We start from the raw sequence: 22584 nt of genomic DNA, 5'->3' as shown, positions 1-22584 counted from the left end.
GGGCCCATCCATCTGGCCCATCAAGACTCACTCTCATTTCATCAATCCATAAAACCTTAGAAAAATCAGTCTTGAGATATTTCTTGGCCCAGTCTTGACGTTTCAGCTTGTGTGTCTTGTTCAGTGGTGGTCGTCTTTCAGCCTTTCTTACCTTGGCCATGTCTCTGAGTATTGCACACCTTGTGCTTTTGGGCACTCCAGTGATGTTGCAGCTCTGAAATATGGCCAAACTGGTGGCAAGTGGCATCTTGGCAGCTGCACGCTTGACTTTTCTCAGTTCATGGGCAGTTATTTTGCGCCTTGGTTTTTCCACACGCTTCTTGCGACCCTGTTGACTATTTTGAATGAAACGCTTGATTGTTCGATGATCACGCTTCAGAAGCTTTGCAATTTTAAGAGTGCTGCATCCCTCTGCAAGATATCTCACTATTTTTGACTTTTCTGAGCCTGTCAAGTCCTTCTTTTGACCCATTTTGCCAAAGGAAAGGAAGTTGCCTAATAATTATGCACACCTGATATAGGGTGTTGATGTCATTAGACCACACCCCTTCTCATTACAGAGATGCACATCACCTAATATGCTTAATTGGTAGTAGGCTTTCGAGCCTATACAGCTTGGAGTAAGACAACATGCATAAAGAGGATGATGTGGTCAAAATACTCATTTGCCTAATAATTCTGCACTCCCTGTATATATGGATCAACCCTAGAGAAACGAGCATAAGCATTTCATATCTTTCATTCTAAATATAATATGTAAATATTTATTCTGCACAGTATTGCCTTCTCATGACAACAGGCTACACTTTATGTACTGTACATCGCTTCGCTCAGCAAATTTAACAAGGAGCTGGTTCTGGCATATTTCCAATATGGCAGCAACAACTGCGCATGCATCAGGGAGCATGCATTGTATGCAAATATTTCTGCAATTGTGGGTGTGATAATCGTTGTGTTGGACAGTCCATAAATGTGGACTCTCGTTTAATACGTCATACTCTAAATAATAATTATTATTTAAAATATCTTACAGGCTTCATTTTTTAAAAATAGTAAATGGGAAATGTTTGATATATTTAGTTTATATAACTGACGCTTCTAATCCTTTAGGTACAGTGGGTATTAAAAAGAATCACCCCCCTTGAAAATAATCACATTTTGTTGCTTTGCAGCCTGAAATAAAGACAGACACAGTTTTTGTTTATCCAGTTGTAATTACTTAGTGCAACTTATAACATCCCAGTGAAAGATATAACACCAACATGTCAGGCAAAAAAGACAATTCAAAAACAGAATCACTGAGTTGGAAAAAGGATCACCCCAAGTGTCAGTATTTTATTGAACCACCTTTTGCTTTAATTACAGCCTTTAGTCTGTTGGGATATGTCTCTACTAACTTTGCATATCTAGACTATGCAATATCTGCCCATTTATCTTTGCAGAACTGCTCCAGTTCCGTTACATTTGATGGTGACCGTTTGTGGACTGAAGTCTTCAAGTCATGCCACAGATATTCAATGAGTTTAAAGGGACAGTCAACACCAGAATTTTTGTTGTTTAAAAAGATAGATAATCCCTTTATTACCCATTCCCCAGTTTTGCAAAACCAACACTGTTATATTAATACACTTTTTACTTCTGTGACTAACTTGTATCTAAGCATCTTCTGACCGCCCCTACTCACATGACTTTTAGTTATTATCTATTGACTTGCATTTTAGCCAATAAGTGCAGTGTCTGCCACTAGCCACGGGCGTGATTACAATGCTATCTATATGGCCTACAAGAGCTAGCTCTCCCCTGCTGTGAAAAGTAAATAAAATAGAGGCGGCCTTCAAGGGTTTAGAAATTATCATATGAGCCTTCCTAGGTTTGCTTTCAACTAGAATACCAAGAGAACAAAGCAAAATTGTTGATAAAAGTAAATTGGAACGTTGTTTAAAATTGCATGCCATATTTGAAAAATGAAAGTTTTTTTTGGACTTGACTGTCCTTTTAAGTCTGGGATCTGACTAGGCTATGCAAAGACATTTCAAGATAAATGAGAAACAGGAGCACCGGTAGATGTACAAGTAGCGTTTATTCTCCACAATATCGCTACATATAAAAAAGCTATACGCTCATGCTGTAGGAATGTCAAATATCAGCGTATACATACAATGCTTTTGAAACATTGACAGCAGCTGGTTGGTCAATAATGTGAGGAAGGATTTAACAGCTGATGCGTTTCTGCTTCCCAGCCGTAGTCCTAGCTAAATAAAAAGTTAAAAGCAGGCACCCTTTTTCAAGGGCTATCCTTCTTCTTATTGGTCAACCAGTTAAGCCAATCATTACACTTTAAGCAAATGCAAGCCTCTAATTCATTTATAACAATCCACCTGATAGATACGCATGTTTGAATATAAAGTAATATTACAAGAATTCAAACACATGCAGTTAAATTTCTTTACTATAATCAGGTTTCTATCTGCAAAACCCTTAAGTGTGCTTCTACTCCTAACAACCTTAATGCATAGAAAAAATATATAGGAGACAGAAGAAAAGAAAAAAGGAAAGAAACATGTGGACCTATTTATATTTATTAGTACCTAATTTACTCAAAAATAGATACTGTTAATAACGGTCTGAATTTCTACAGATATTACATATCCTATTATGGTATGGTGCCCTAGCATACTAGATCAAATGCAGCTTATATGTATTTAAAGCTATAGGTTATATCTATGTATCTGAAGTAAGCACTCCGTGTACATACAGATACAGCTTCATGAGATGATATACGTAAGACCCATGTTGTTACACCCATCCTAGTGATCAGGAATATGTATAACTTCAATCTTGAAACATATATATGCTCGTCTTCCTGTATTCTTAGGTATATATTATTGCTAAAGTCCCTTAAAATGGCCTATATTTCCTTAATGATGCCCTAAAGAATGGTCACATTACAAAATGTTTTTTTTTTTTTTTTTTTCAAATAATGTTTATTGAAAGTTTCAAAGTTGCAGTAAAAGAAAACATTATAAAACTTCAAAAGAAAGAAAAGTAAATGCACCGTTCCACATTCAAAAATGGCAAAATCATCCAGCACACATCTTTGCAGAATAATATTTTAGGTCAATGTCAGGATCCAGGATTGACGGAACATAACCGTCTAAACCCAAAGTGAACTATGATATGGTGGACGTGTGTAGAGACGACAGTGGTCGGTAAGTAAAAGAAGTTGTATATCCTGTTTCGCGGAAGCAGTGTATGTGTTTTGTGAAGAAGTGGAGAGTAAGAAAAAATAGAGAGAAAAGAAGTGAGAAAGAAGAAGAGTGAGTTAAGAAGGGAAGGGGGGAGGGTAAGAGGGGGAGAAGGGAGGAGAGATGAAAAAAAAGGGGGGGGGGAGGAGGGAGGGAATAAATAATTCTCACATGCGTGAGCGTGCACACATGCATGCGGGGCCACACTTATGCGATTATATGTAGTACCACTGTTACCATCAATGCGCTCCTTTATGGGTTTTATCTATTTGCTGGAAAACTTGTGGGCTATGTCACTTCACTCGGCCGAGGAGAGCACTACAAGGAGAAACACAGTCTTTTTATGGGTTTCCAGTCAGCGGGAGCACGGCCAGCCCAGCAGGTGAGTTATATTTCTCCCACATCTCGGTCAGCAAACAATGCAGGTCTAGTTTGTTCGTTTTCATGAAGTAAAAACATTCTAACACAATCAAATCCGTTACCTATGTGCGCCAGTCACTCAGCGTCGGGGGGAGCTGCTGATTTCCAACGTTTTGGGATGAGCTTTTTTGCCCCATTAATCATTATCAGGAGTAATGCCCTTGTGGCTCTGTTTGGAATTTTGGGGATACCCTGAAACATTAGGGGGTATAAATTGGGTGGCAGGGTAATTTCTATGATTTCTGAGACTGCAGAAAATACTGCCTCCCAATATGATGTTATCACTGGGCAGGTCCACCATATGTGGTACATTGTGCCACTCTGGGCACAGCTCCTCCAGCACATATCAGTGATCTGTGGGTTAGTTTTATGTAGTTTGGCAGGGGTTAGGTACCATCTACTCAATAGTTTAAAATGCATTTCCTGTATGTTAGCAGAAGAGGATGCCTTAGTTGCAATCTGGAACGCCCTGCTCCAGTCAGTAGGTTGGGTGTCTGTGTTAGTCTCTCTGTCCCATGCTTGTGTGTAAGTGGGTAGTGCTTGATCGTCACTTACCATCAGCAGCTTATATATAAGGGATATGGTATGTCTTGGGGGGTTCTGCTGTACGCAAAGAAGTTCAAAAGGGGTGAGTTCCCTATTTAACCTGCTCTTGTGTCTGTGTGTGATAATGAAATGTTTGATTTGGGAACGAGCAAACCAAGATGAGAACAAAATCTCGTCCCATTGCTGTAGGGTTTCCAATGGGGCTATGTCCCCCCTGTCTAATGCAAAATGTAAGGCCCCAACTCTCAACTTGTACGGTTGTCTATGTGCCAGTCTTTGGTGTGCTAATGGGATCCCAGGATGTTCTCTCAGGGATAAAAGCGGGGAATAAGGTGTAGAGATATTACCAGGGGCTGAAATGGTTCTATCCCATTCTCTAAATGTCTCCCGCGTGATGGGGTAAGATTTCAAGATCAAGGGTCTATGACATGGTTCGGTCCAGGCCATGGTGGCCATGTTACCTTTAGAGAAGACCTGATTATCCAGCTGCACCCACGCCTTCTGTGTGTTATTGTGGCTCAAGTCCACTATGTGCTGTAATATTATCGCCCTGCGGTATAATTTGAGATTGGGGAGACCCATACCTCCTCTATGCTTTGGCATGTATAGTGTTTGCCTACTTATCCTGCTTTTCTTTCCCTGCCAAATATAGTTTTTTGTAGTTGGATGAGATAGGTAGACGGCAGTGGGACAGGTAGGGCCTGAAAGATGTACAGGATCCGCGGAAGGATGTTCATTTTTATTATGCCCATCCTACCTAACCAGGAAATGGGCTTGTTGCCCCAAAGTTGAAGGTCGTTTGCTATCTCATTCTTAAGCTTTTGATAATTGTACAGAATAATGTCATTATCTTTGCTTGCTAAATTAATCCCTAAGTACTTCATGTGTTTTTTAGCTATTTGTATATGAAGGGTATCTTCCATTTGGGCAATGGTTTGTGATGTGGCAGAAATATTTAGGAGTTCAGATTTTGTAACATTAAGGTGGAAGTTGGAAACCTGGCCGTATCTATGTAGTTCCGCTAAAATGTTTGGAAGTGTAGTTTCCATGTTGGAAATAGTAAATAGTATGTCATCAGCATACATGATCATTTTATGCTCCCTGTCTCCTACCACAACTCCCGTTATACTTTGATTGAGCCGTATCGAGACAGCTAGGGCCTCGATTGACAGCACGAACAATAGTGGGGAGAGGGGACACCCCTGCCGTGTACCATTTGTAATAACAAACGGATCCGACAGCGTGCCATTGGCCCTAATTCTAGCGCTGGGGTTGGACGAGAACAGTGTCAGCGGGACGGAGTGTTGTTTGGCATAGCTGATTAACTGGAGGACTCTTAGGGTGTTGTCCCTGGCTTCATGTCCTGGAACAAAACCAGCTTGGTCAGTGGATATTAGATCGGGGAGGAACTTATTAAGTCTAGTTGCTAGCACTTTTGCCAATATTTTGACATCAGTGTTCAAAAGGGATATAGGCCTAAAGTTCCCTGGTTTATCTGGCTTCTTACCGGGCTTCGGCAAGACTGTTATATGGGCCTCAAGCATGGATGAAGGAAGGGTTTTAGTTTCTGCTAATTTATTGAACAAGGCTTGTAGGTGGGGAACAAGGGTATCTTTAAATGTTTTATAGTATTTAGGTGTAAGGCCATCAGGGCCCGGGCTTTTCCCTGTTGGGAGGTTTTTTATCGCTTCACATATTTCTTCTGGAGTAATGGGTGCGTCCAGGGAACCGGAGTCCTCTGTTGTCAGTCTGGTTAATGGCAGATTCAATAAGTAGTCTTTAGTTAGTAAGTCCTTTGTGTTTATGTTGTCCTGCTCGTTAAGTGCTGGCGGTGGAGGGTCTAAATTGTACAGGTTATTGTAAAAATCTCTGAGGGTATTTGCTATCCCCTTACTGTCCTGAACTGCCATTCCCCTCCCATCTATGAGTGTGTGAATAAAGGTTTTTAGTCGTTTGTGTTTTATTGACCTGGCCAAGAGTTTGCCTGGCTTGTTCCCCTGATCAAAATACAGCTGTCTCAAATATAGGGCTTGTTGTTGAGATTCGATTGTTAGTAGGTCCCTAAGCTCATGTTTGGCCCTCTGTAGCTTGTGTGAGACATCTGTGTCTCGTGGGTTTGCTTTGTGTGTTATTTCTAACTTAGAAATTGTGGAATGGATTTGGTCGTATCGAATTCGCCTTTCTTTCATTTTTTTAGCTTTCAACTTTAAAAATTCGCCTCTAATGACGCACTTGTGCACCTCCCAATTTGTGGTGAGAGAGGTGTCAGTATGATTATTGAATGAGAAATACTCTGTCAAAGCAGTATCAAGTGAAGTCACTACAGTCGGGTCTGATAGTAAATGGTTGTCCAGGCGCCAAATGTAGTCAGTCAAAGGGGCTTCCGGCCATACAATATCGCATATTACCGGGGCATGATCTGTCCACGTGATTGTTCCTATATGGTATGAGTGTATTATAGAGAAACTAATTGAGTCTGTGTTAGGTGTAAAATACCACGGGGGGGGTGTCAATGCAGGCCAAAGCCTTGGGCCTACGGTACCACGAGAGGCAGATGCAGATTTATCTGATAAGGAGCTCCCAGAACAGATTCAGACCACGCAGCTATATGATCTAAAGCTATTCATCTTTATTGAACAGTGCAAGCATTTCTTATAGACTTCAGTAACAGCATACAGGGTTAAGGGGATGACACGTTTGGACCACGTCATCTCATACCATATTTCATGAACAAAAGAAGCTTATTAAAATATATGAGAGAAAGAGGAGTATGAAGGAGTGTTTCTTATAACAGTAGCAAAAATACATCTGTGCGCATATTTCAGCCTATAGCAAGGTCATTTGTCCATCTTACCTCAATAACAGACTTCCAGGCGCCTTGCCAGGAACCTTTGAAAGGCCAGTAATAGTAATACAATTTTTACTAACATCGGCATATTTCTCACTACATAATAACCCAGTATAATAAAGTAAAATCATTACAAAATGGATGCTAATCATCACAAGATGGCTGCGAGGAACAAGATGGCTGCAGTCAGGTTCACCTTACCCCTAACATACCATCCTTTTATTCTAACAGAATAACATAAAAAACTAAAACAACTTAACGAATATAAAGAACTTTATAGCGAGATGGCTGAGCGGTGACATTGTGGAAAAAAGAATGGTGAGGGTTAGCATGAGTACTGGTAAGCTTATTAATCAAACACACAGTAAGCTTATATATGAAAAAGAAAACAAGAAACAGAAAAAGAAGAAATGCAAAACCCATTAAAATTTTCATACCAAGAGCTCCTAGCCAGGAACTCAGACCAAAGGTCCAATCTATACCATCAAAAAGACCTTTGAATGTCATGCAAAGTATCAAGATCATGGTGTATTCTACCAGTGTTATTCCAGATAAAAACACAGCAAGAAGAACCTATGCGCTTACATACTCCTCCTTCTGCGGCTAGCAAATAATCTAAAGCCATACGATTCAGGAGAGCAGTCTGAGCGATCTGCTCTTGTCGCATAGTCAAGGACTCTATGGCGTCTGCAGTAGCATTAAAAGCTGCATCTACCAGTGTGGCAAACAAATTGAGCTTATAATATAATCGCATGACAGCTACAGTAGGAAACCAAGATGCAGTAGCTATCTCTGCATTGCTAGTCTTAACTGTGAAATCAGAAGCTCTACGTGTACGTGGTTTATCATTAGGGAGTGTGTCATGAATACTTAAGGCTGGGAATATGTAACCCAAATAACAAGGTGAGAGATGGCTACATGGTATAATTTTAACTGCCCATCTTTCACAAAGCCAATAATAACCATAGGGTAACTTAATAACTGGAGGACATGAGGGAAATCTTTTCCTCTTAGCTTCAGGAGAAGCACCTGTCTGCTTACCTATATTTCTGTTGTTACGCCAAAACCAATTACGAATTGTGTTATGTGGTTCAGTGTACTTAGCAGTAAAATTATGAATATACTCAAAAGAAAGATAAGACCCATCCCATATATTTGACAGTGTAGCATTAACTGGTGTAGCTGCATTGTAGATTAAGGCAACTGTAATAGGCATTTGACTAAGTGTACGGGGGTGAAAAATAGTACCATTAAGATTATGGGAAATAATAACACCATGATTTACACAATTAGCTAAGTGAACTCTATCCTTTTCAAAACCTTTATCAGTGTTAACTATTGGTGTAAAATTCCACATAGTATCATCATTTATCATTTGTGTGAGATTGTGTGCGGTAATAGGAAAACCCACAAATGGATAACCCAATTTCTCCCCATGAGGCACATAGCCACAAACCCAACAAGAATCAGTCTGATTAGTCACTTTGTATAAGTTCGTGGCAGCTTTGACAAAAGCATTGTCAGTTTCCCATGCCGACATATGCAACTCTCTGGTATCACGGGTGAGAGGAATGGATAAGGGATTAGTGACATTGTCAATTACACTTTTATTATCATTGTGCCGGGGCGCACCAGGACTAGGGAATGGCCTGAGTTTGTGCAGGGGCGCACCAGGATTGAAGATCAGGACCAGGATGACAATAACGGATGCGAAGAACGCTCCTGGCAGGAGGTACCACACTACTCGATACTCGATGGAATCATGGAGCGGCCAGGGTTGATGTCGTCTGGGGCCCTCTTGATCCGATTAGCGTGGATCCATACCGGAGCTTCCTCCGTGAGAACAGCGGTTCTCGTCACAGTGATCACTGTAGTTGGAAGGCCAAAAGGAGGGTCCAACGACTTATTCTTGTGGAGCTGTTTCACCAAGACAGTATCTCCAGGCTTGAACGGGTGTGTCGGGATACCTGTAGGTTGAGGGAGAGTAGAAGAAACATCACCATAGATGCCATTCAATGTTTCAATCAGATTACTCACATATTCTTCCCTTACAACATTGATATCTCCCCTTACCACAGGAGAACATTTCTGTTTACACCATGGGGTTGGAAAAGGTCTGCCCATCAAAATTCCAAAAGGTGAATAACCCGTAGTGGCACTAGGGGTCATTCTGATTTCTGCCAATACTGCAGGTAAATGTTCAAGCCAATTAGTAAATGTACCACCAGTTCCCTTCCTGAACTTATCTTTAATGGTTCTATTCATGCGCTCTACCTGTCCTGATGACTGTGGGTGATAAGGAATATGAAACTTCCAGTCAATAGATAACATAGTACAAATCATTTGTGTAATCTGTGAAGTGAAAGGAGTACCTTTGTCGCTGTTCATCTGTAATGGACAACCAAAACGAGGAATAATTTCCTTGCACAATATCTTTGCTACAGTACGTGCATTTTCTTTAGTGGTTGGAAAGGCCTCAACCCACTTACTGAATTGATCAACAATGACTAAAAGATACTTGTAGCCACCTGGAACAGTGGGCATGTGTGTAAAATCAATTTGCAATACCTGCATAGGACCATCAGGGGGCGGTAAAGGCTCAAGTTGTACAAGGTCTCCATGATTATTTCTGGCACAAGTTAGACATCTATCCAGTTGTCTATCAATCATGCGCAACAAATCTTTAATGACATATTTGGATGTCATCAGATTCTTGGTCTGTTGTTTACTTATGTGGCCAAAACCATGAAAATGACTAATAAACAAAGGTGCAGCAATTTGTGGTATCCCCACTCGCCCCTCCTCGTCTGACCACAGGCCATCTTGGCCTTTGGTCAGACCAGCAGACATCCAAGTCTGTAAATCAGTTTCAGTTGCGCCAAACTGTAGGTGCGCCACATCCACATCAGATGCTAGGGCAGGAATCATTACCATGTGTAACTGTTCCTGTGTATTAGTGCTGAGATAGTCAGGGTGTGGTGGACCCTGAAGTGCAGCTTCCTTAGCAATGGTGTCTGCAAAATCATTGCCAAATCTAACGTCAGTGGAGTCAGTACTGTGGCCTTTACATTTAACAATTGCTAGCTTATGTGGTAATTTAATTGCATCTAAGCGTTCCTGTACCAGTGTAGAATGTGAGATACTCTTACCATCAGCTGCAACAAAACCTCTGTTCTGCCAAATCACTCCAAAATCATGCACAACTCCAAACGCATATTTTGAATCAGTGTAAATGGTCACATCTTTCATTGCAAACGCTCTACATGCCTGAGCTAGGGCTACCAATTCAGCTGCTTGGGCTGACACAAAAGGCAGAGAACCAGCAGTAACCACTGTGTCGGGTAACTGTACCACAGCAAAGCATGTAAGATAAACACCATCAGCAGGTTTAGAACATGACCCATCAACAAAAACAACTTCTCCCTCCTCTAGTGGAGTTGTTTGCAAGTCCAGACGCGGTGACGTCTCTGTGTGTACAGTGTCTATGCAATTGTGGTCATCAGTGTGTTCTAAAGGACATTTAGAAATTAATGCATGCAATAAAGGTGCTGGGCCTCCTGTGGGTGCAATGTATTTGATAGTGAGATTTGCAGTAGATGTGAGAATTGTTTCATAGCCTGACCTTCTCTGTGCAGTCATATGTTGTGTAGTGAGATTATTTAGCACTTGCAAGACTTGATGTGATGTATGCAATATTAAAGAATGTGACAGTACCAATGTTTGTGCCGCCTCCACCATCATAGCGCATGCTGCTGTAGCTCTTAAGCATGCTGGCATACCCTGTACCACCGTTGGCAACAATTTTGAAAAGAAAGCTACCGCTCTGTACCCATTACCGTGTTCCTGAGCAAGGACCCCTGCTGCTGTACCTCCCCCTTCTGTGCCATACATGTGAAATGGTAGGTTATAGTTCAGTAAACCTAGGGCTGGAGTGGAACAGAGAGCCTGCTTGAGGGTGTTGTAGGCCTCATCAAGAGCCTGTGTCCAGTGGATTTGTTCTGGTTCATGCTGACCTGTAACTGAGCGTAAAATATGATCATAATATGAGCAGTCTGGTATCCATTGCCTGCAGTAAGTAACCATACCCAGAAAAGATAACATAGCAGTCTTTGTTTGTGGTCGAGGAAGAACCATGAGAGCCTTAACTCTTTCAGGGTATAACAGTCTCTTGCCTGCTGAAAGAATAAAACCCAGGTATGTTACTTGTGGAAGACAAAATTGCATTTTTCTCAAAGTCACTTTGTGCCCTGCATCTCCTAAGTGCTGAAGCAAATGGAGAGAGTCAGTTTTACAAGTCTGTTCATCAACACTGCACAACAACAAATCATCCACATACTGTATCAAAGTGGAACCTTCAGGAGGTGTCCAGGATTCTAGGGTCTTACGAACTACAGCTGAGTACGCGGCGGGGGAATCGATGAAGCCCATCGGTAATCGATTCCACGTATATTGATTCCCTAAATACGTGAAACCAAACAACGCTTGAGTGTCGGGATGCACAGGGATGCTAAAGAATGCACTGCAGAGATCAATGACTGTAAAGCAAGTTGCAGTACTTGGGATGGCTGTTAAAATAGCATTAACATCTGGCACTATCGGCGCAAGTGGCTGCACCAGAGCATTTACTGCTCGCAAGTCTTGTGTAAATCTGTATTCTGTACCCCCAGGCTTAGGAACAGGATTGATAGGTGTATTGTATGGTGACAGTGTACGCCTAATGACTTTCTTATATAATAGGTCCTTAATTACAGGAGCTATTCCCTGTTCCTTTTCCTTTGACAAAGGGTACTGCTTAATGTATACAGGTTGAGCACCTGGTTTGAGAGTGGCTTTGTATGGTGTGCATGAAATGAAACCTGGATCATTAAATCCAGTAGCCCATAAACTCTGTTTTAAATCATCAAGTGCCTCTGGCACGTCATTAGTGATGTGTGAGGCATGTGTGAATGCATCTGGCTTTAATTGTACATGTATAACCTTAGGATCTTTCACAATATCCCTGCCATATTTCCATGTCCACAAATGTTCTGGTGTTTGCACATATACTGTATCTGGTGTGAGTACAACTGCATGAACTGGTGCTTTCCACATGTCTTTCTCAACATGGTCAGTAATCCAGGGTCTGTAAAAAGCTTGTGTCACAACTTTGTCAGGATGTGAGGCATACTCAAACACATTCTCAAGAGTCTGTAAACTGAGTTTGTCAAGGTACAACTGTTTAGTAAGGGCAGGTTCAGGATCAGCTGCATACAGCAACGGAACCGAATCCCAGGGAGTATCAACATGCAGTCCACCCTTGTAATCAATGTTAACAGACATTTGCATCTTAGCCATTAAATCCCTTCCCAACAAATTAACAGGACTATTGGGTATTATGCGAAAAGCATAAACAAATCTGTTTGAAGGGCTGTCATTTGGATACACCTCCAAAGGAGGCGTCCTGGGACACAAAATTGGGACTCCTGTAATGCCAACAGATTTTTCACATGTATTAGTTACTGGCCCATTGTATTCTCTAGCAGAAATGCTAGATTTAGTTGCTCCGGTATCTACCAAAAAATCATGTGGGACACCTTGCACAACTAAAGACATTAATGGTAAATCTTGCCAATGATAAGACAATTGAGCAGTATAACATGTGAGCAGTCCCTTCTGCTGGCAATCCTAGCGGGTATTATTCTGATTCTGAGAAGGAGACTGAGTCCAGGGAATCTGATATCTAGGAGTGTTGCTGGGATTCTGGGAGGAATTATTATACCCACCATACTGATCATTTCTATCCCTCTTAGGCTGTGGGCAGTCCTGTTGCCAATGATCATAAGACCCACAATTCCAGCAAGATCTGTCTGTGGAGTTATTTACCTCTCCTCTCCTATTACCATTCCACTGAAATCTGTCTCTACCCCTTCCTCTAAAACTTCTATGCTGTCCTTTATTCTGTCCTCTTCATCTCCTATAAACTGAAGCATTAAACATACTCTCTTGACCTTTCTCATTACACATACGAAAAACATCTGCCGCATCTTTCTCCCTTACAGCCTTCTCAAATTCTTCCACTTTCATTGCATGAATACCTGAAATTGTCTGTCTCACCAATTGCGCAGTTTGCGAATGCATATTATTCAACAAATGTTGCACATACACTTGTGCCAACTCTCCGTGCGTACCTAAACAACATTCCTGTAGCCAACAATCACCAAACCTCTTCAGAAAATCAGACACCTGTTCACCCTTCTTTTGCTTACACGCACCAGCTTTCGTAATATCTTTACGATCACCATGCTGACTTTAAAAGAATTTGTCAACTGCCTCCCACATTGCACTTACAGCAGTCGCATCTCTCCACACATAATCCTCACCCACTGGAGCATCATACTTAGTATCCAGGAACTTGCACACTTCAGTAAAATTCATATCTGTATATTTGGTAATCACATTCAACAAAAACCTATAGTCTGGACCACCCAGACACATATCATTAGTGACCCTTTTAAGATAAGTTATTGCTCCCATCGGATGCTTCACAGGATCAGGACATTTTAATGCCCAATCCATCAAGCGGTCTGTGTCGGGCGGACGAATCATCGTCTGATCCCCAATTGTGACAAACGGTGCATCTATGTCTACATCACCATCTGAATCAGTGTCTGCTCCCTGCGTGTGAGATCTTGTATGCTTCCCTACAGGACTGGGATCTGTGACAGTTGCAATTTTTACAGCTTTCGTTTTACCAGGTGTCTTTGGAGTGCTCTGCAGCCCCCCTTCCTTACCCCCACTGCTAGTGAAGGTAGGAGCTGATTTCTGTGTGCTCTTACTCACACTGCTCTGAGCCTGACATTCCAATCCCTCTTCCCCCTCCTTACTAGACATTCCTGTATCTACACTGCTGTGAAGAGAATCAGTTAACCCTTTTCTAGCAATTAAAGTGGCAACAGCAGCATCTTCCAGCTGCTCCATCTCCCTAACGCTGTGTGTTCTTTCTTAAGCACAGACAACGAAGGGTACAGTGCAGACGGAGGAGGCGGTGGAAGTGTCGGAGCAGGTGGGGGAAATGCCGGTGCCGTGGTCACAGCGGCTGATGCTGTGGGCACAGCCAGATATGGCGGAGGCAGGGTATTACATTCAGTCCAAAACACAGACAGTTTTACCCAAACCTCTCCACATTCTCTCATGTATTTTTTATCCCACATAGGATCGCCCTCTGGCCCCTGATAAGCAGGATCCTTTAAACACATACCCCTTATCATAGTTACATGCGGTTCACAGAGAGAGCCTATACGGGGGAACGGATTTTGTTCCTGGGGATACAATGATTCACTCCATCCACTGATGTTATCGGTGAATGGCATTACGTAAAATTGGCCTGCAATTCTAGCTACAAAGTCTTTTGGAGTTTCCCCTTTAACTGGCTGAGGGTTTGTAACACGCACAGTATTTTTACCAGCACTGGATGGTACACGCTGCACAGTCTTGTACTTAATATTACATTTCTGATCAGCATTTTTATCACATTTTTTGCTATGGGCAGACCCCATTTTTACAAACAATAATCACAGCGAAAATAGCAGCAGCAATGATAAAATGCACAATCACTTAATATGTTCTAAGCACAGCACAATTATATAGCGAAATAAGCAAAAGCAAAGCCTCAGATAGCAACACCAGCCTCAAGTGGGTACCAAAACTCTATAACAGGGAATAAATCTGGAAAACTTCAACACACGTGAGACTCACTCACTGCCAACTTTCCCGGGGGAGCTTAACTTAAAATTTTTCCGTCAAATGGCATTCATTTATTTCTTGTGCGCTTATCACAGACAAGACTCACAATACCTGTCGTACACCAGCACAGGACTCTTAACCTGTCTGGAGGGGTTATCACAACTGCCGGCAGGACTATAATCCTCCGCAAACCTGCGCTTCAACCACAGGAACCCCTTTAACTCTTTATCATATATTACACCTTTTATAAAATACAACCAACTAAATTTAGGTTTAGATTCACAGAAGGAAAGCAGCGTAATAAAAACACGAATACTCACCCACTGCGAATCCCACTTTGCTGACACCAAGAATTGTTAGGTGTAAAATACCACGGGGGGGTGTCAGTGCAGGCCAAAGCCTTGGGCCTACGGTACCACGAGAGGCAGATGCAGATTTATCTGATAAGGAGCTCCCAGAACAGATTCAGACCACGCAGCTATATGATCTAAAGCTATTCATCTTTATTGAACAGTGCAAGCATTTCTTATAGACTTCAGTAACAGCATACAGGGTTAAGGGGATGACACGTTTGGACCACGTCATCTCATACCATATTTCATGAACAAAAGAAGCTTATTAAAATATATGAGAGAAAGAGGAGTATGAAGGAGTGTTTCTTATAACAGTAGCAAAAATACATCTGTGCGCATATTTCAGCCTAAAGCAAGGTCATTTGTCCATCTTACCTCGATAACAGACTTCCAGGCGCCTTGCCAGGAACCTTTGAAAGGCCAGTAATAGTAATACAATTTTTACTAACATCAGCATATTTCTCACTACATAATAACCCAGTATAATAAAGTCTAATCATTACAAAATGGATGCTAATCATCACAAGATGGCTGCGAGGAACAAGATGGCTGCAGTCAGGTTCACCTTACCCCTAACAGTCTGTAAACCAGTAGTCGATGCGGGAGTATTTGTGAAAGACATTAGAAAGGTAAGTATAATCCCTCCTCGTTGGGTGGAGTGTTCTCCATATGTCATGGAGGTTTAAGCTTGATACTGAAGTTTTAATCAATTTCAATATCAATTTGGGGACACTGGATCCTGAGTTAGATGTGTCTAATGTTTGCTGCAATGGGACGTTAAAATCACCACCCAGGAACACTGCGCCCTTTGCGTGATCTAGGAGCAACCCAGATATTTTTTTGAAAAAGCGATGTTGCTGTGCGTTAGGAGCATACACGTTTAGAAGAGAAATAGGCCTTCCAAAGAGGAGGCCCACTAAAATTAGGTACCTGCCCTCTGGTTCTTTGTGTGTGGATGATATTTGGAAGTCAATTGAGTTATGCATCAGAATGCCTACTCCATTCTTCTTTTGAGGGCCCGATGCAAAAAAAGCAACAGGATATTTCTGAGATGACCATTTAGGCTCCCTCCCCCTCTGAAAATGGGTCTCCTGTAGGAAAACCATGGAGCTATGAAGCTTAGAGAATTCTCGCATCGCTACTGAGCGCTTTCCTGGGCTATTCAGTCCGTGTGTGTTAATTATCACCAGAGTCAAAGTGTGGTCCCGTCTGCGGGAGTGTGGGGTTTGCATTATGACAACAACAAAAAATAAAATTAAAATTTAGGGATGGGAGGAAGGGGAAGACTTATGGGGAAGAGGGATATAGAAAAAGATAAGTAATAGGTAAGAGAAAGAAAAGATATGGGTAGCCTCTAGACCAAGTAACTCGGAGCTGTTGACGTAAGCTCTAGGTTATTGATCCAGACTACTTAACGGTCAAAAGATCTAGAAGAATAGAAGTGCAAATGAGAAATAGAAAATCTCCTTGCTGGAGTGCACTATAAGAAGTAAGTACACTAGTGGGGATGTGTCCTGGCAAAAGTGGAGGGCCACTATTTATGAGTTTAAGTTTTATTTAGGGATGTGGCTTTGAGCTATAGTCTTATAGTGATTTGCAGCGCATTGTTTAACTTAACAAAGGCATGAGGTTTATCGTCAGGCATGTGTGCTATATATGTTCCATATGTTCATCATGCCATGATGGCGTGGTGCAGGTGATTGCTGGTAGTAGTGTATATGTGAATAAAGATAGGAGGTGTACATGTTTCCTGGATTCCTGTTAGAATGTCTTGAGTAGAGAAAAAAAGTGTTAACTATAAGCGATCTATTCATAACATTATACATATCTTGGCACAGTAAAAATACAATAAAACAGTTGAAACAACATTCAAGGTAAATAAGAAGACTATATTTTCGAGTAAAATATAACTGCTCTCAAATTTGTCCCCTCCTTGAAGGGTATTCCCTGCAACCAGCGTACAGATCGCGGGAAGGAGCAGCATTATTCCTATGCTGCTATCTTAGGGATAAGCCTGTCATGAATGTAACCAACATTTAAAAAATAACTAAAATAACCACATTTTCAACAAAATTATAACTGGTTCCGTGCTTGTACCTCTGGTTAGATGATGACTCAAATTAGGCTTTATTACCCTAAAGGGACAAGGTCTGGGAAAAAGCAATACTATTCCTGTGCTTATTGTCTCTATAACTGGTCTATGACAACCGAGCAAACATATCAGGGTTCATATTGCCAATATACTTGCGCCTCCAGAGCAGGGCTGCGGCCTCCAGGAAGCAGTCATTAACGACACTGAGGGGATCCAAGTTTTCTGATCTGTTTCAGTCCCCAGTCTCTGTGTGCAAGATTGAAGCTTGTGTAGATGTGCCATCCTCTTCCTGTGTCCCTTCCTGAGACCCCCGTGCTGCCTCTTCGGCAGTCCGCGGGGGAGTTGGTATTTCGATAGAGAGTTGTGTGCAGAATCGGGCAAGATCCTCCTTCGTTTTATACATGACAGTCTTATTGTCCCTGGTGGCAACTATAGAAACGGGGAATCCCCATCTGTAGGGTATTTTGTGCGCCTGCAGAAAAGATGTGAGGAATGAAAGGGACCTTCACTTTTGCAAGGTAGTTGGGCTGATGTCACTGAATATTTGTATGTTAATACCGACATGGCTGATTGGCTGTTTTGCTCTTGAGTTTCTCAGGATATCTTCCTTGTCAGGAAAGTGAAGTAATTTAACAATAATGTCCCTAGGGGGTGCCTTGGGTGAGGGCTTAGCCCTGAGTGCTCTGTGGGCTCTTTCAATAGGAACGTCAGGGGCCCCAGGTGTCCCCCTAATGGTCCGGAAAAGGTCTTGTAAATATCCCATAATCGCAGTGGGGGCTATTGACTCTGGTGTCCCCCTAATCCGCAAGTTGTTACGGGGCTGCGATTTTCTAAGTCCTCTATTTTCTCATGTAGTGCTTCAATAGAGATCTCTTGTGCTGTGACTTTATTTGTGAGTTGCTTGAGTTCAGCTGAGACTGTAGAACTTTGCTCCTCTACTATTGTGACTCTGCCTTTAAGGATAGAGATGTCCCTATGAAGGTCTTTATACAGGGTTCTAACCTCATGCATTGCCACCCTTATATCTTCTTTAGAGGATAATAAACTCAAATCAGCTTTAGTGACATAACCTGTAAGTAGTGTGTCCATTATGGGTTCCTGTGCTGATATTATGGTCTGTCTGTCCTCTAATGCATCAGGCTGTGAGGGTGCAGAATGTTCAATAGATTTCAGATACTGTCCTATCGTTTTGTTATTGGTGCCCTTTTCCATTTTTTGGCCCTTCTTTTCAGGCATAGCAATGTAAAAAGAGGAGATGCCCTTTCCTACATGTCAATTAGTATATATCAGGGACCACAAGTGTATGTGTCCAGTAAAGGGATGTTGCTATATGCGTATGTGGGTTTACTAGGGGCAAGGAAAGAAATTGTTTCACATTCTCTACTTGCGGTCTCCCCCTTGCACCGCTGCAATGCCTTCTTTATGGCCAGGCAAGTGTACTCTGCAAGGTCCCAGTCTGTTTTTAACGTCTCCTCTGTGCTATGGTGTTTGTTAGTCAGGAGGTATAACGTGTGGACCGCCCCTGCTGTTCACCTAACGGTGTATATGTGCCCCCGTGTACCCGGTGTACCGGGTGATTGGTGAGTATTATTATTGGCCAGATCGTGGTATGTATACTAGCACTTGCCTGTTGCACTGTCCGGTGCTTTGAGTGCCCCCGTAATAATCCCTGTCCGTGTCGCACAATGTGGGAGCTGTGAGGCTTGCGTGCGGTGGCCACGTGGTTTGCCGATATCAGTGAGGAGGCCCCTGTAGTAAAGAAAAGCTGTCCACTTGCCGGTCATCTGTAGTTGTGGGCTCCGGTGTTATCCCTCCAGGTGGTCTAGTTGCTCAGACCATCACTGCTTCCAAGTTGAGATATTTTAGCCACAATTGCATATTATATGCGGCCCTCCAAGATTGCCAGGCCTAGGAGCTCTAACTTTATGCTGCCATTCAGCTCCGTGGCTAGGCTCCGCCCCCCCAAAATGTTTATTTTAGTTGGTTTAGCCAATAATGTGTGGCCAAGGGATTTGTTCACTGCCAATAATTAATCAAATCATAGGTTGAGTTTAATCCTGAAGGTGTTCTGGTCTTTAGTTTAAAGATCCAGAACACCTCCTGTCTGCCCAAAACCCTTTCCCTGTCCCCTCCTCTAGAGGGAATAGGAACATGTTCAATGGCTGTCCATTTGAAACTTTCTGTGCTTTTTTCGTGGGTTTGTACAAAATGTTGTACTAGTGGGGTACTCAATTTACCCGTCCTGATCATGGAGAGATGCTCCCTAATACAGGATCTTATCTCGCTGGTAGTTAGACCTACATACTGTATTTTACACATTTCACAGGTTATCAGATAAATGACAAATTTTGACCTGCAAGTTATGCAAGAATTGATGTCAAATTGCTGTCCTGTGATGGTTGATTGGAAGGTCCTACCACAAACCCCTTTTTCACAGGCCACACAGACTCTGTAATTGCACCTGTGCATTCCTTTTACCACTAGCCAAGCTGATCCTCCTGGTTCAGCCTTTTTGAGTTTGGTGGGGGCTACCATATTGCCAATGGTTTTATTTTTCTTGTATGAAAAATAACAGCCTTGTTTGGATATGTCTGCCAAATGATCATCAGCAGAGAGCATTCTAAAGTGTTTCCTAAGGATATTGCAGATTTTTGCATATTCCACTGAATAATCTGTTACAAAGAGAAGACCTTTATTAAAAGGTTTCTTTGTACTTGCTGTTTCACTTTTAGGCAGTAATATAGCTTCTCTATCCATATTCTCAATGGATTCTCTTGCCCTTTTGGTTATCTTGTGTCCATAGCCCCTGTTCCTAAGTCTGTTAGTTAACTCTTTACTTTCTTTTTCATACTGGTTTAGATGTGTACAATTTCTCTTGACCCGTATGTACTGCCCCTTAGCTACCGCTTTGAACACATTCTGTGGATGGCAGCTCTTTGCGTGTAGCAATGTGTTCCCTGTTATGGGTTTTCGGTAGATAGAGGAAGTCACCTTTCTACCTGGTGTACCCAATAGGGTGACATAAAGATAGTTAATACTATCATTGTTACATTCAAAGGTGAATTATATGCCCCTATAATTTTTGTTCAAGTAGTTGATAAAAATGGGTACATCAAGCGGGTCCCCTTTCCACACAAACAGAAGGTCGTCTATAAATCTTTTATAGAAGACAATGTTCTGTCTGTGTGGATTCCTCTCTCCAAATATGTGTTCCTCCTCCCACCAACCCATAAATAGGTTAGCGTAGGAGGGGGCAAACTTAGCCCCCATAGCCATACCACACATTTGGAGAAAGAATTGGCAATTGAATTTGAAGAAGTTATGGGTCAACAGAAAATCCGTGACCCTATGTACGAATTCACATAATATAGGGTCATCCATGCGGTATTTGTTCATGTAGTAGTTCACAGCCTTCAATCCCTGTTCACGGGAAATTGATGAGTATAGTGACTTGACGTCTACCGTTACCCACATATAGCTGTCATTCCAATCAATGTTGGATACCAAATTCAGAATATATTTGGTGTCCAAGACAAAACTTGTCAATAGTCTAATCATAGGTTGCAGTAATGCATCCAACCACTCAGACAAAGGTTCAAGGAGTGACCCAATGCCACTGACAATGGGCCTCCCCTTGACGTCTGTGAGTGATTTGTGCACCTTAGGGAGGTGGTTGAATACAGGCATTCTGGGGTGACTGACGTATAGGAACTCACTGGTTCCCTTGTCTAATAATCCCAGTTCAAGGACATCATCTATCAGATCTCTCAGTTGTCTTTGGAATGCTCTTGTTGGATTTGAGCTCAGCACCTTATACTCCTGTGTATTTGAGAGCTGTCTTAATGCCTCTTTGACAAAATCATTCTTGTTCAAAATAACAACCGACCCCCCATTTGTCCGCGGATCGAATCACCAAATCCTGGTTCTTACTTAGGTTTTGTAGTGCCTGTCTCTCTGCTAATGTGATATTAGGTTTATGCTGTCTCTCATGATAGTAAAGATTAGTGAGATCTTTTTCAACCCTTGAATAGAATTTTTCTATCACAGGGTCTCTGTCCTGAATGGGATAAAACTTAGAGGGTTTTTTGAATTTTGGTAGGGCAGTATGGCCCCAATCTGCATCCAATCCTCCTTCTGTTAGGAGGGATTCCAGGACTCTCACATCACACTGCTCCCCAAAATCCAATACATCCTCTTGTGTAAAACCTTCCTGTTGTGTCTGAGAGGGACTAATTTCCATATCCAATTCCCCCCTATGTGTTTTTTTCTGGAAATATTTACGATAAAGTAATTTTTATTATTATATAATATGAGCATACAAGCACAAAAAAGGTGAAAAAGAAACAATCCAAAATAACATAAATCTTGGAACACATAAGTTACATGGTAGTTGCAGTGGAAAGAATTACAAAACATAAGGTCAACTGAATACCATGTCATATCTTGTAGGGCCTCTCGTTTCATCAGGAGCCCAATTACATTAGCCTCTATAATACCAAAGTCAATATAACGTAAAAACACAGCTTGAAAATGAATATTTAGTATTACTATAAACGTTAGATTATATTTTGACCCTGCCAAACAACATATTTCCAAGACATGGAGCAACATAATAAAAACCAAACAGAAAGAGAAGAAAAGTCTCCTGACCCAAAGCTCCGATAAAGGAGCATAGTGTATACGCAGTCTACAATTTTTCCTATTTACCTATGTTTTTCCGGTCACAACAGGGGGTCATTTGCACCTAAGGGGCAGGTGTTCTATGGGGTATGTCTCATTGGCCTGGGTTGGAGTGCTAGGACATGTTATGTAAGATCCAATAATACCAAACCTTCTGGAAGGTGTCCTGGGTGTCCAATAGAATAGCTGCCTGTGCTGACATATTATAGTAAAACTTTATTTTGAGTTTGATTTCCTCCCAAGAAGGGGCACCCTCTTTCCAATGACGAGCTATACATACCCTTGTGGCTGTACAAGCTATCTTAATGAATAGGTTGATGTGTTTATTAAATTCCCTAAGTCTAACGTGAAGTAAGGCTTGCTCCATAGATAGATTAATTGGGCTATTTAAAATGGTGCTAAGGAACCGGGACAGTTGGTTCCATACTCTGTGTGTGTGGGAGCAGTTCCACCACATGTGTTTGTAGTCTCCTTCCTCTCCGCAGCCTCTGTAGCACAGTCTGGATCTGTTACTGGAGGAGTGAGAGGTTATCTGTGGTGTGAGGTACCAACGAAAGTTGGTTTTAATGCAGTTTTCCCGCATGTCTGCACTCAATAAACCTTTCCCCGCGCTATATAGAATATTGTGCCAATCCTGGATCTCTTTTTCCCTATTAATATCGTTTTCCCATTTAGTCT

At 41.8% G+C, this 22584-nt stretch overlaps 1 protein-coding gene across 1 annotated transcript; it reads right to left on the bottom strand.

Annotated features, from left to right (window-relative positions):
* Positions 1-7543: 7543 nt before the first annotated feature.
* Positions 7544-8599, bottom strand: LOC128638928 (endogenous retrovirus group PABLB member 1 Env polyprotein-like). The gene has a single exon (XM_053691054.1). The coding sequence runs from the start codon at positions 8597-8599 to the stop codon at positions 7544-7546; it is 1056 nt and encodes a 351-aa protein (XP_053547029.1).
* Between the last annotated feature and the right edge of the window lie 13985 nt (positions 8600-22584).

The sequence above is a fragment of the Bombina bombina genome, chromosome 8 (genome assembly GCF_027579735.1).
Source record: "Bombina bombina isolate aBomBom1 chromosome 8, aBomBom1.pri, whole genome shotgun sequence".
Classification (NCBI taxonomy): Eukaryota; Metazoa; Chordata; class Amphibia; order Anura; family Bombinatoridae; genus Bombina; species Bombina bombina.
Note: the sequence above shows the minus strand (reverse complement) of the source record. Positions and strands in the feature narration are given on the sequence as shown.